The 14701-nt window shown below is 39.3% G+C and overlaps 1 protein-coding gene across 1 annotated transcript in view; it reads left to right on the top strand.

The window, feature by feature from the left end:
- FOCAD (focadhesin) overlaps positions 1-8944 on the top strand; it is an 89639-nt gene extending 80695 nt beyond the window's left edge. The window contains exons 38-44 of the mRNA XM_058823439.1: positions 557-817; positions 1427-1516; positions 3014-3191; positions 4590-4702; positions 5668-5919; positions 7063-7138; positions 8516-8944. Of these exons, the coding sequence (XP_058679422.1) occupies positions 557-817; positions 1427-1516; positions 3014-3191; positions 4590-4702; positions 5668-5919; positions 7063-7138; positions 8516-8589 (1044 nt within the window). The 3' untranslated portion in view covers positions 8590-8944. The remainder of the gene's footprint in view (positions 1-556; positions 818-1426; positions 1517-3013; positions 3192-4589; positions 4703-5667; positions 5920-7062; positions 7139-8515) is intronic.
- Positions 8945-14701: the final 5757 nt, after the last annotated feature.

Raw genomic sequence — 14701 nt, 5'->3', positions numbered from 1 at the left:
TAGATATGCAAACATTTGCTGGTAGTTTTAAGGTACATAACTGGTAAAGCACCAAAAAAAAAATAATTATTTCTGACTACCACTTTTCCAGCTGCAGTGGGAATTTGAGATCACAAAATAAGATGAGCCACAGAGAATTAAGCTCTGGATTTCATACAGGTTATTAATTCTTCTTCACTAACTAGCAACATTCATGGTTCTATGGCTATCATACTTCTGTCACTGACTGTCTAGATAGTCTATATGCTTTATGTAGGGATGCAGTGGGTGCCATGTAAAAATATTGCTCTGTCCATATGGGGATGTGATGTCTAAGGTTCATTGAAAGTAAGTTCTTCAGTTTTTAATGAAAACAGAATATTGACATGTTTGAACTCTTTTTAATTCAAAAAATTCATGACAAAAAGGGAAGAAGAAAAGACCTGAGAAATATTTATGACTTTAGGTGCTTTTATAAGTCGTGTTTGAGCCACTCTTTTTATAATTTTATGCAACAATAGTTCAAGGTCAATGAAGAGCTAGAATTTGAAATGGAGCAAAAATTTTTTCTTTTCAGATGAAAACTCAGAAATATCTTTTCATGTCCCTGTCCCTGTGGATGCAACATGTTGCAGAAGACAAACTGCAGTCTTTTACAGAAGTTCTTCTGATACAACAATTTGAAGTGCAGAACCGCACAAAAAACCCAGAAATTTGCCAGTGTGTTCTACAGGGGCTCATCCAGGCAATGAAACTTCCCAACCCTGCCCAGTTTTGCTGGAGCTTTTTGTGTCAGGCTGTGGAGAGGATATATGAGCTTCTTCCAAATGAGGTTCAGGTGAGGAGTATGAATGAGGTGTATGAACACTGTAGCTAGGTATTTTTTTAATGATGGTAAGGCCCATCCTTTTGCACTGATGCATCAGATTCAAAACATTAATTAAATGTACAATTTTTAGTTATATTAGTTAAAATAGCAGCATAATTTCAGTTTAACTTATTTTTGGTTATTTTAGAATATGATGTTGTGAAACCAATCAAAGTGCACTCCTCCCTCATAAACGATTCAGTAATGGAAAATTACAGTATTAGTACTGAAATAAATTTTAATGAAAGAGCAGTGAACAATGAGAAGGCTTTCTTTTTCCCCACAGAGGATTCAGTTTCTTACAGTGATTTAAAGAAGCTATTTAGCTACAGAAGATACTTCCAAAGAATGGCCCTTTGCCATAAACAGAATAAATTCTTTAAAAGTATTCAAACACCATTGTTTTTGTACATTGATGTACGTCAAATTCCTCAGCAAATACAGATTTTCTAAAATAGATTAGGTGAGGCTAGAAGATAGATTAATTATTCATCATTATCATTAACAAGTTCCTAAACTCACCAATTTTTATGATGAAGAAAGCCAGAAATAGACATGCATTTAATTTTCTGTTTGCAGAGAGGTGAACTGGAGATGTATATTGATGTAGCAAGATGTATTTCAGAAATGGCTGATTCAGAGATCAATCGCATTGTCCAGATCTCCAAGGTAATTATATTTAGTTATGCTCTTTTATCACCAGAGCATGTGAAACAAGCAACCTTGTAATTTCTATTGTCACCAGACTATTTTAGCTCACTGGGAGCATTTAATTGTTTTACTTGACATGTTGGTAAGAGTGTTCTGGATTTAATCTGCAGGCAGTAGAGAGTAGCAGAAGTGATAAGATCCATATCCCAAACTTTCTCAAAGAGACTGAAATACTCATGATTTCACCTGGCACATTTGAACCAGAGTCTTAACTAACTTGGTGGGTTGGGGGTTGGCCTCTTCTCTCAGGCAACCTGTCCCAGACAGGATGAGAAGATGCAAAGCTGCACTCCTCTCTCTCCTAAGCTGCACCAGGAGAGGTTTAGACTGGACTTTAGGAAAAATTTCTTCACAGACAGTGTGATTAGACCTTAGAATGGGAATGCCACACTAGGGAGATGGTGGCGACACTGTCCCTAGAGGTGTTTAAGGAAAAACTGGATGTGACACTCAGTGCCGAAGTCTTGTGGACATGGTATTGTTGAATCATATGTTGGACTTAATAATCTCATAGGTATTTTCTAGTCTAACTGATTCTCTGATTCTGGGAATTACTTCTCTTAGCAGAACAGGAATGGTGTGAACCAGAGTGGTGTTATATCTTCTAAATCTCAGACCAATGATGCAAACAGCAGACCACTTGGTTAATATTAGAAATACTCTTTGGTTAATATACCCACCTGCTTGAAACTGGACTGTAAATGGATCCTGGTGACTAGCTGTCCTTGAACTGTGGATCTGTGCTTCTGTTAAAAATGTGAAATAACTGACTGAAAAACCTTTCATTCTTGACTTTATGTTCTATATTTACATTCACACTCAGAATGTTTCCTGGTGGACAAGATGACTGAGGATGATAATGGAATAAAAAAAGCTTTTATCTTGTAGCTCATCAGGAATCAATTAGTAGTGGAATTCTTAGCAGCTGAAACGCTGAGGAAGTGACCTGTGTGGAAGAACTTGATGTTTTCAGATCAAGCTTTTAAAAACAAACATCTTTGACTAAAGCCCCCTGTTCTGTTTGCTGTGAAATTCACTACAGCATCAAACGTTCAAATAGGTTGTGGAAGCTGAACTGTCATTTCCTTGTATTTTTCACTTCTTATTTCACACTGGAAAACATCATTTAAGAAAACCTCTTTTTGTCACTACTGTGTATCTGTCTTGCAAGAAGACTTGAATGTCCAGAACTGTTAAGCTGTTCATTCAGTTCAAAGGGGAATATAAAACTTAAAGCAGTATGAAAACAAGCTGCACTGAGTTACTTTGCTGGCCTATTTCGAACAGTGTAAAGTTCAAGCAGCATGTACAGTCTTCTGTGTAATAATATGTCTTGAGGAAAATAAAGCCTACTAGTTATTCAGAGTTACTTTTTTATAAAGAAGAGTGCAGAATTTACTGTTCCCACAAGAAATGTACCTTTAAATTTAACTTTTCTTTTTATTGCATTTGCAGAACAATATCGAGAAGGCCACGTTTGTGAAAGTGTATTTAGTTTCTCAAGGCAGATTGTCTCTGACGAACTTGAGTGCCGTGATTCATGTTGTGGCAGGATATCATCAGAAGAAAAATATTTTATGGATGTTCTTGCATAGTTTCTATCATGCTCGCATTGTGAGACATGAAAATACAGGTAAAATTAGGCTTAAAGAAAAATCAACAATGCAATCAACAGATATTTATGAATCTACACTGATTCCTTTAAAATAATTTTAAGATGATTTAACCAAAGTGTTTCCAAAATTTTCCATATTAAAAACCAGTGTCTTCAGAATTCTTTTATTATTCAAGTAGTTGACCAAACTTTGCATTTGTGTTTTACTGCAGTTACTTCTTTTTCTGTGATCCAGCTACAAGTCATTTGTCTCATCAATGTGGTTTACAGACCAGAATTTTAACTAGATCTGTATCTCCCACTCTTTTTAGGATAGTGTTACAGGTGTACATAGTACATCTGTACATCTCAATACTGCAACTCTGCTAACCTTCTGATCTAAAATCTGACTTACCAGTATGTGACACAGAAGGTGGGGGATGTTCCCATGAGACTGGTTGAACTAGGGACATAACTTTCTTTCCTGAACTCCTTGCACTGATTTAACACAGGAAATAAATTTCCTTTTTTTCCTCCTCATAACTATACCAGATAGTCATCTGGTGGGTTAATGATTTGGGCTGGCTCAGCTATGGGTCTGACAAAGTATAGAGGCTGATGCAAGGGAACTAGGAGAAACACACAGGAAGATAAAGAAGGAAGAAACAAGAACAGAAAGATACAAGAATGAAGTCTCATTTTCATGGCAGAAAGGTTTTTGTCTGCGAGTGTTCACTGAACAACTTCAAAGCATTATATTGCCAGATGCCTTAGCTGCCAGCTGTGTTTGAAGAACTTCAAAGAGTACTAAGTTTTAATTGAGTGAAGTGAGGATTCTTTGGGTAAAAGAGGAGACAGCATGAAAGGAGGCACTTGTATGTGGGCTTGGTGGTGAGCTTCTAGGTGGTAGAACAGATTATGGATAGCAGAATCTGAATCAATGAAATGTCTTCCATCCTTGAGATGAATTAAGGGCTGATTTTATTTTTATGCTTTGACCACAGTTTACTCACCGTCTCAACACTGTAGGACCATTTTCACAGTAATTTGCACATTGAGGGCAGCTTTAGGATTCTGTAGCAGTCATATGTGCATACTTGGTCCTGCAGGCTGTCATTTTGTGAAATAATTCTCATTCAGTCTTTTGTTTGTGGTTTTCTGGTTTGGTTTTCTTCCTGGCTTTTTTTTTTTTTTTGTGTGTGTGTGTGCATGTGTTCAATGTGTTGCCTGCATTATAAGCAACGTTTCTGTACTATTTAAGGGCTTGTATGTTTTCTGTCAGTGGCAGAATTAATCAAATGTGGTAGTGGTGTTGATGATCTTTGTTCTTCTGCAGTTGGTACTTTCCTGCTATAGTGATTTTCTGTGCTTGCTTTTTAATGAAAAGCAATGCATTCTAGTATTTGACATGAGTCAGTATTCTTTTTCTTTTTCTAGGAGTTCTGAAAAGAATGGACTGGCTGTTAGACCTGATGGGCTACATCAGAAATGTAGCATGCAAGTCAGCACCCTTACAAAATGGTGATCTGAAAGAGGTTGATCTGAAAGAGGTAATGGCTGTGAAAATTATTTGGTACAAGGACAGAAGGAGTTTCTGATATATTTCACATTTTTCCACAGTAATAAGCATTATTCCCCATGCTTTTGTATTTTAGAAGATTGTGATCTCACCACCACAGAGAAGATCTTCACAATTTTTGTGAATGAATGTGTATTTAAAACTCTTACTTTAAAATAACTTTTACATTTAGACTATGATGGAACCTTAAGGCAACTAAAGGAAATAATTCCTTAAAATTTATTGTATTTAGAACAATTGAAGGAAAATTTTGAATTCACTAGTAGAACTGTCTAGGCAGGTCAGAACGGTGTAGTTTCTGGTTCTGAGAGGGCTTGGACAATTTTAAAGAAATTATGTTTTTCACCAATTTTAGATCTTCTGTTTGAGAACATAAAATAAGCTGCTGCTTAGATCAGAAGGGCATTAATTATATTGCTGCAATATTTCCCAACCATTTATAACAAGGATCACAAGGGTGACCATCTGTGATTTCCCTCAACGGTCAGTTTGCTGTGAAAAAGTTATTTCCCCATTTTAAGTGAGTTGTAGATCACCTTAAATCTAAAAGATGATTTTAGAAGAGTGTGATTTTACTTTTCTTTATGTGGACATTGTAGTTTGAATTTATAAAGAGGCTTATGCGCTTCAAAACATGGAAGGATATTAAAAACTTGTTAGTTCTTGCATTTTGAATTTTGTCTGAATTTTTAAATGATGGTTTTTAAGAGCAGGTCATCATCTGGATTTTGGTCTTGGGTTTCTTTGGTTGGTTTCTTTTTTGGATGAGTTTTTCGTGGTTTTTTTGTTGGTGGTTTTTTGGTGGGTTTTTTTTGGGGTTTTTTTTTGTTTTGTTTTTGTTTGTTTGAGGTTTTTTTTTGTGAGGTTTTAAAATTTTTTTTCCTCCTTCTCTATTATTCATTTAATGAAGTGCATTTTTGCCTTTTCCCTGTTTAGTGCATAGATTTCCTCATGTGGCTGTTTGCAGCTTCTGTTTTGGCCTGGGCTGACCATGGTGCACCATTACTGCTTGGCCTCAGTGCTGACTGGTCACTGTGGAAACACCACATGGTATCACCAGAATTATATGAGGAACACATTGGCAAGCACCCCACTGACAAGTTTGCTGTGCAAGAGACTCTCACTCTCCTTCCAAGTAGCCTTTCCCTTTTGCTGGCTAAAGAACCATGGAAAGAACAAACACAGAAGGTAAAATTGCATGTAGTGAAATCTGAGTGGCATCTCACTTTACATGAGAAAGCACCCCATTTTTGGTAGTTACCTTGGATCTTAGATAGACCAGTTATTTCCTCTATATTTTATTGCATCTCAATTGTGATCTCACTTTATTGTTAATCAGATATGAAAGTAGTTTCTTAAGTAAAATTTGAGAGTTGCAAAAAAAAAAAAAAAAAAAATTCCAAAGCTGGGAGTCAAAGTCTTAAGAAAATACAGCTAGGAGAAGAGAATTGGGAGCTGCTGGTAGCAAGTCCGTGTTTTAAACACTGAAAGGATCCTCTGCAGCGGCACACACCAAACTGTAAATTCAGAGTAATCAAAGATCTTCATGGTTGCAGTATGTGTCATTTATTTTGAAGTATGAGTTGAAAATAAATGTGGAAAGTTGGGCCTAATTTGGCAAACTTTCTGTGCAATTCATGTAGTTGCTATATGTGGAAGTACTGTTATTTATCTGTAGATTAATAGTTAGCTGTTTTGTGCAAACTGGAATCTCTTGAGAACTCTCTGAGCATGCGTCTGTGCTCAGAGTTACCCCTGAAGCCAGAATTCAGAATGTCAGAGGAATGCAGGGGTGAGCTGTTAGTATGCAAGTACCTAATTAGGTTTTAAGGAAGAATGTGAGGCCTTGCCCTGAAAATCATCCTTATGAGTTTAAATACCATATTGTCATCCAGGCACCCTGCACTGCCAGAAAAAAATAACAAAAAATGAGAGAGGTCAAAAGAGGAACAAAGGCAATAAGAGTTCTGAAGTAAAACATTTGGACAAGAGACTGATAAGAAAGAATTATATTAATAGGTTAAAGGTATGAACAGGCAACATGGAGGGAAGCTGTTTAATGTGCCTTCTTCTTACAAAGAATTATTGCTGACATAATGAGAAGGAACAAAGGGAGTTTCAGGTCAAACTATGGGAAGAATTGCGTTGACAGGGAGATGTACTCAAGGGTGTTTTGTTTACTTTGGGCAGAAGCTTCATTGGCCACTGCCTCTGATTAGATAACTGAATTTAGCAGAAATCAAATGTTGTCTGTCAAACTGAAAATAATTCATCATGTTCTGATACAGGGGCTTTTTTAATTCAGATTTTTTTTCATATTTCTATCTTCAGTTTATTGAATGGCTGATCAATATGATGGAATGTCCTAGGGAAGCATTATCAAAATCTACCATGGATCTGCTGAAAGGTAATATATTTTTAATTTGGCCTCATTTTTCTATAACAGACAGAGTAGATCAAAATTCAGTTGTTATAAGGAGTGAGATTTTGTCTTTGAGGTAATTATCACAGGTAAGTTGACATTGTTGTCTGTAACACTTTACATTTGCTGTTTCATCTTCTGATGCTTATGATGTAGGACTTAGGGTCCAAAGGACCTAGAGGTACATCTAGTACACAAGCTTATTTCATTAATAGGTCTGTCTGTTGTTTTTGAAGTTACCCTTAAAAAAAAGATGCAGCATACTATTGGGAAATCCTCTAGTACTAGAATACAAATCACATAACATAGGTGCAAGTAAGGACTGCGCTGTGTGGAACGGGTAGGAGGTGAACTAGGACAGCCTAGTAAAGGGGTCTGAGAAAAAAGGAAAGAGAAATGAGGGTTGTTGAAAAGATGCATGAAAAGAAAAATGGAAAGTAGACAATATGTTGAATTATGGTAGGAGTTGCAGCCCTATCATGTATCCTATTGCTTACTTACATGAGTAGTATCTGTGCAAGTAATTTTAAGAGGAAACCACAAATATTTTCAAGTGAGGTAAGTGCATTTGTGCTTTTTTCCATGAACACAAGGCACTTCCTTTGGACCATCTGATTTGTTAGACCTAAACAAGGCTTCTTGACATCCAGTTATTGAGTTATTTGCATTAATAGGATAATTACCCTTGTTCTGATGTCTGCAGTCTTAGTCACTCTGATAAATTTCCCTGTAATGTCTGCTAATCTCCACCAGAAGCAGTGTTAAGGGCTGTTGGAGAACCTCTTCTGTACATCAGAGTTCTGATGCTCACCATATATTGTCAGTATGCCCAGACTTCTCTATAAGTCACTGTTCCCTCTGAGCTTCCCATTGTTTTTTTCCTTTTACATACTAGAACATAAAACTTCCATGTGAATAACTAGACTGTGACTAGGTTGGTTACTGGATTTTGTCTAAACACATGATTCTTTCAAATTGAATTAAGAAATCGGTGAGTTGCATTTCCAATCAGTGAATTGAGCAGAGGACTTAAGATTTTGTGCTTCTGTTGTTCCCAGTGCCTCCTATGTCCTGGCTTGCATCATTGCTCATTGAATTTGAGCTTTCTGCAATGTTGGTTGATCTGTGTGTCTAAGTGATAGACTAATTAGAAGATCATGTGATATGATTTCAGTAGGAGAAATGTGTGCTACAAAGCAAAGGAAGGGCCTAGTACATCACCACAAGTGAAGGAATTATTAAAAGAGTCAGTAAAAGGAGAACTTAACCTATACCTGTGCTAGTAAAATTACTAGGAAGAATACTGTCACATCTTTTCATTTGGACTGCACAATTTAATGTAATTTGTCCCTGTCTTCACAGTTACACTTCTGGCCTTGAGATCTCTTGCAGAGTTCAAGAAAAAAGCAATATGGACTAAAGCTTATGGGTGGTAGCTGCACACCATACCTTATCCAATGAAGAAAACTGTCCGTACTTGAAAACATATTATTACTCAGGCATCAAGAAGCTGTATTTCAAAGACATTTCCTACCACAAGATTTTTAATTTGGTTTGGATTTTTTTTTTACCCTTTTGCTTCATCACAAAATTTCCTATGAAAATATTTTGTCTTTAAGTGATGTGTTACTGTTTTGCAAATGTGCTGAATCTAAATGAAAAATACACATTCAGTTTCAATTGAATTGTTTCAGTGACATCTGGGAACCTCAAGAGTTGGAATGATTATTCCTTTAATTTGTGGAAGCTTTGAAGGAATGGCTGAAAATAAAACAAACCAGGAAAACTTGATGGATATAGCGTATTTATTAAAGTATGTTTTAATGTAACAAGACTTGGAATGAGCATTATTTTTGAACTGATAATCCTTCCTGTAGTAATAACACAATGTTCTTGTGCAGCAATGACAACGCATTATGACTATATAGTGTGAGCAGGGTTTCTGAAGAGGGGTGGTATGCATGTCTGGGTTGCAATGGCTTTTTATAAAGATTGCTGAAATGAGTCAATACTCCTGATGGCTGTTGTATTTGCAGCTCCAGGACAGTTGCCATTTTCTTTCCACTTGTAACTGTTCTTGTCTCCTTGATACTTCTCTGCACGTAATGAGAATTCTTCCTCTGCCTCTAGGGAAAAGGGACAATATAGCAATTCTTTTCCACATTTATCATCTTAAATAGATTAGTCCCTGCTATTTTCCTTATTTATTATTTTTTTTTCTGAAGGAATAGAGACTTTTTCACTTTGCAATCTTGCCAAGACAGGTATTGCAAGAGATTTTATATTTAGCAATCCTCCTTGCTGAAGTAGACAAAAATTAACTGAATATAATTGGGCACTGTTCCCTAGTGTCTTTCAAAACAGTACTGGTAAGAGCATTGTTGATTTTTGATCAGGAAATTATATTTCCATACATCTTGAAGACACACCCCACTGGAGGAGTTATTTTCAGGACTGATAACATTTCCTCTGTTGAAGAAATTCTCTTCTAACTTCTTGGTCACTTGGTCTGCTCAGCCTGGAGAAGAGGAGACAGAGGAGAGCCCTCACTGCCATTACAATTTCCTTGTGAGGGGAAGAGGAAGGGCAGGCACTGAGCTCTTTTCTGTGGTGACAGTGACAGGACCTGAGGGAGTGGCCTGAAGCTGTGTCAGGGGAGGTTTATGTTGGATATGCAGAAAAGGTTCTTCACCCCGAGGGTGGCTGGGCACGGGAACAGCTCCCCAGGGAAGTCACAGCACCAGCCTGACAGAGCTCAAGAAGCATTTGGACAGCGCTCTCAGGCACACAGTGGGACTCTTGGGGTTGTCCTATGCAGGTCCAGGAGCTGGACTTTGATGATCCTTAGAGCCCCCTTCCAAATCTATGATTCCATGACTCTTTCTAGGATTTTCTCATCCAACAGGGTACTGTGTGAAGGCTGAGCATTTCTTCACTGATTGGGTGTGTAAAGGATTAATGCAGTACTTGTTTGCCTTTCCAAAATAGTGTATAATTAGTGGTAGTTTTCTGCTGCATATGCATCTCTATACTGAGAAAACTGTCTAAAAGGTGAATGTGCAGAAGGACTCACTTAAAGTCCTTGTCAGTGATTTTGCACCTCAGTTCATGACTTTCCATTTGTGTGCACTTCTTAGTAATCTCTAACAATGCCAAATATGTCACATTTTAATGGTTCCATCTCTAATGTACTGTTTCAAACTAACTTACACCTTAATCATCTCAGTTTGCATGTTGACTAGCATTTTAATTCAGATGAAATTTTGTCTTTTTTAAAGGAAATCACTGTGTGATGCCTACTTGCTGTGTTTCAGTTTGCATAGAGGAGCAATATGTAAACATCTGAATTACCTAAATTCTTACTGATGTCTAGTAGAACGTGGGATCCAAGGGGTGGCATAGCATGGCCTGAGGGTGGCAATGTTAACAGAGCTGCATAGAGCACTGAGAGCTTAAGAGAGTATTTGAAATGTTTGAACCCCAATGCACATGATACACAAAATGAACAGCATTTACTGGAAGCATTTGTCAGCTCCCAAAGCTATGAGATTGGGATTAGTGAGACTTGGTAGAATGAGTTCTGTGGGATCTCAGCACATCCGTCCTGATGTGCAGAGACACCGAGATAACCCTTGGGGGGCTCGGAGGTCCTGGAATGTTGCCAGAAGTGTCTGGTGGCTGGACTTTGATCCTGCACAGGAGACAACACCTGTATGAGGATGGGAGGATCTCACGAGGATGAATGGTGAAGGGATAGGTTAATTATAGTGTGAAACATAGGTTTTAGAATTTCAGTACAGGCGGGTCTAGAGAAGTAAGATGGAGGAATTGGGGCGTGTCCTGTCCTCCTTCTTCTTCTTCTTGGCCTCCATCTTCTGTGGTGGTGGTGGCACTTTGGGATTGGTTCTTACTAGAGGTGCACTTGTCAATAAGAGTGAAAGGTATTGGGGAAAATAGGTAAATATCTTATATGTAGTTTTGGGTATAAAGATAAGTGACCGCCCCGAGGGCTCTCAGTGTGCTCATGGCTGGCATGCTGTGCAGACCTCTGTCAGGCTGAGAGAAAATCTTGTAGATAAAAACTAATAAACACCGAAGACTGAGAAAAAACCTGAAGACTCTTTTCGTCCTTTGGAGCGCGGGCTGTCCAAGGCCATCCCGAGCCTTTCCAGGCCATCACAAACAGCCGAGAACGGGACAGAGTTCCATGACTGGAGTGCTGACATGCAGAGCTACAGACTGCAGGGCTGTAGGAGGGATAGGCAAGGCAAAAGAGTTGCCATTGGAAGGTACAGTTTTCACTGTCATTCCTTGCAGTTAGGAATAATGTGGTTGAAAGCCCCCAAGTGAGAATTAGAGAGATGAAAACAAAGCAGATGTCACTGTAGGTGTCTACTGCTGTTCACTCAGTCACAATGCTAGCAGTGATTATTTAATCTGTGGGCAATGATGAGAAATCTCTGGACCAGCAGCCCTTCTTCTTATGGAAAATTTCAATTTCCTGAACATCAACTGGAAATGCCAGACAACTGTCACAAGGAAGTCTCAGAAACTCCAGAAGTATGTTGAAGAAAATTTCTTGCCGCAAGTATTCATTGAGACAACTAGCAAAGATGTCCCCCCCAACTCTCCCCCTGCCCCTCCCCATCCCCAACTTGCTGTTTGCGAATAGTGAAGGAGAAGATGGGATTTTTAGATGGCTGTTTTGGCCACAGTAATCATGAGTTTAAATTTTTTGGTGTAAATGAGAAACAAGTCATCAGAGTTGCTATCCTAGATTTCAGAATAGCAAACCTTAAACTGGTCAGGACGCTAGTTAGCAGTGTCCTCTGGGAACCTGATTTTCAGAGCTTAGAGATCCATAAGTGCTGGTCCATTTTTAAGGGCAACCTTTCAGGAGCAAGCAAATCACACTATGCCGAAAGTCAAGCGAGAAGAGCAGCTTGGCTAAACAGGGAACTCCTCTTGGAACTCATAAAGAAAAGAATGATGGCTGTAAGAGAGGTCAGGCCTCCCAGGATGATTACAGAGCTGTGGATCCCATGTGCAGGGAGAAAACACTAAAGTCCAAAGATCAGAGTTGAAACTGGCCAGTGTTGGGTCAGATTAAAAAAAAGAAATTCTGAGTATGCTTAGAGCAAGAGGAGATTTAAGGAAAATATTCAACCAGTTCTTGATGAAGGTAGTCAACCCAAAAAAAGGATGAGGAAAAGGCAGAGGTATTATAATGCTTTTGTATCAGTCATTAATAACATTGATACACATTGGTCTGGCCTGTTGTCTCAGTTAGAGAACATACAGCAGCAGTGACTTTCCATTTCTGGACACTGACACTGTAAATGAGCAGTTATATCACTTTCATATTTGTAAGTCTGTGAGGCCTGATGGGATTCATCTCAGAGCACTGGAGTAGCTACCTCTTGGGAGTCTGGGGAAATCCTTGCTGACCAGAAGCTGGCCAGTTTACCAGAAGGGCATGAGGAAAGACACAGACAACTGCAGGGCTGTTAACTTCATTACCAGGGAAAATTTACCAAGATCATACTGGATACTATTGAAAGGCATTTAAAGAACAATACACAAGCACAGTCAACGTGAGTTCATGACGGGAAAGTCCTGAGTAACTCATCTGATACCCTTGTATGATACAGCCACCCACCTAGTGGGGCTTTTGATACTGTCCCCTACAACATCTGTCTGAACAAACTGTTCAACAGTGAGATGAGTGGGTTCATGGTACACTGGTTAAAGAACTGGCAGAAGGGTGGATTTCAAAGACTTGTAGTGCAGGGAGCTGACAAACAGTCATCTGCAGTTTTCCTCAGGTTTCAAATCTAGGGCCAGTTCAGTTCAATGTATTTATCCATGATTAGGAGGCAGGAGTTGAATGCACAATTACGTACACAGATAATACTAAACTTGAAAGTTGCTGTTGACTCTTGAGGGACAAGAGACCTTGCAGAAAGATGTGGATAGTCGAGGATTTGGCTATGATTAATGGCATGAAATTTAACAAGTTAAAATGGTGGATTCTGCATCTGGTACAGAGGTACCAGGTATCAGGTTCCTGATACAAGTCTAAATGGGTAGAAAAGTCACTGGAGAGCAGCCCTGTATAAAGAGATCTGGGCATGCTGTTATCTCAATGTACAAAGATTTAAGTTTAGAGAATCACAGAATTATTGTAGTGGGAAGGGTCCTCTGGAGGGCAACACACCTCTCCTCATTGCCTCCTCCACCACTTGCATTAATAATTTATCTTCCTGTATCTACAAGAACTTCCTGGACTGTGTGCCGAGCCTCACTGTGCCTCCCAACAATTATCAGGATTGTTGAATTCTCAGAGGAGAGATTTCAAGGACCAGGGCCCATGATCTCAAGGCTATTTCCAGTTGCCCATGGAAAACCTCATCAACTTCCTTGTTTGAGTCAGATGGCCTGTAGTAAACACCCACAACAGTGTCACCCATTTTAGGCTGTCCCTTAATTTTTACCCATAAGCTCTCAACTCCTTGTCTGTCCCTGGGCAGAGCTTGGTGGTCTTTCACACAAAGACCAGCTCCACCACCTCACCTCACTCACCTGTCCTTCCTTAAAAGTACACAGGAATCCATGACAACATTCCAGTGGTGAGCTATCCCACCATGTCTCTGAAACTGCAGTGAGAGCATGACTGTGACCACACACAGACTGCCAGTTCTTCTTGTTTATTCCCTGTGCCATGTGCATCTGTGTACAGGCACTTCAGGGAGGCAGTTGAGCATCCAGGTTTCCTTGGAGGCATGTAAGAGGATTCCCCATAGCCATATACACCTTTGATTTGGTTAGCTCTAAGACTCTCAGCTTGAGGCAGCCAAGCTTGCCCTGGCTGGCATGGCCCACTCCCCAGGAGGAATCAATGGCATAAGAATTGCCACTTTGGACCTCAGCCAAGTCATTCAATTTAAAGGCCATCTCACCAAATGGACCAGTCTGCTGCCAGAACTTCTCATGCCCTTTTTAGACAGGTGGATCCCATCCCTCCCTAACAGGCTACAATCATTGAAGTACAACTCACTGTCATAAAAGCCATTGTCTCGAACATATTTTTGCCTGCTCAGTTCTGAGTTTTTCCAGGAATTTAGGTGAGGCATGGGAGCTGAAGTAACAGTGGTCTTTTGTGGTCACACATGGAAGGCTGACTGCCTCAATCTCCCAAGTGCCTGCTCCAAGTTACCACTGTACCAGGAGGTGGTGAAGCCTTCTCCCATGAGCTCCATGCCTTTTTCATGCAGATTACACTTGGTGAACCTCTCCATAGTGAATTTTAAAGAATCCTTTTCCTATTCCAGCCTTTCACCCAGCTACAACACCCAAAATTAACATTTTTAACATCTAACAATAAACATGGCTTTATCTGTGATAGGTTTGACCTCAGCTGCCTTCCAGATGTCCATTCAGCCCCATCTCCTCAACAGGGAGGGACATTCAATCTCCCTCCTCCTCCTCAACATGACAGGGAGAAAATAGGATGAGAAAGTTCATGGGTCAAGATAAAGACAGAGTGAC

The sequence above is a fragment of the Ammospiza caudacuta genome, chromosome Z (genome assembly GCF_027887145.1).
Source record: "Ammospiza caudacuta isolate bAmmCau1 chromosome Z, bAmmCau1.pri, whole genome shotgun sequence".
NCBI classification, from domain to species: domain Eukaryota; kingdom Metazoa; phylum Chordata; class Aves; order Passeriformes; family Passerellidae; genus Ammospiza; species Ammospiza caudacuta.
Note: the sequence above shows the minus strand (reverse complement) of the source record. Positions and strands in the feature narration are given on the sequence as shown.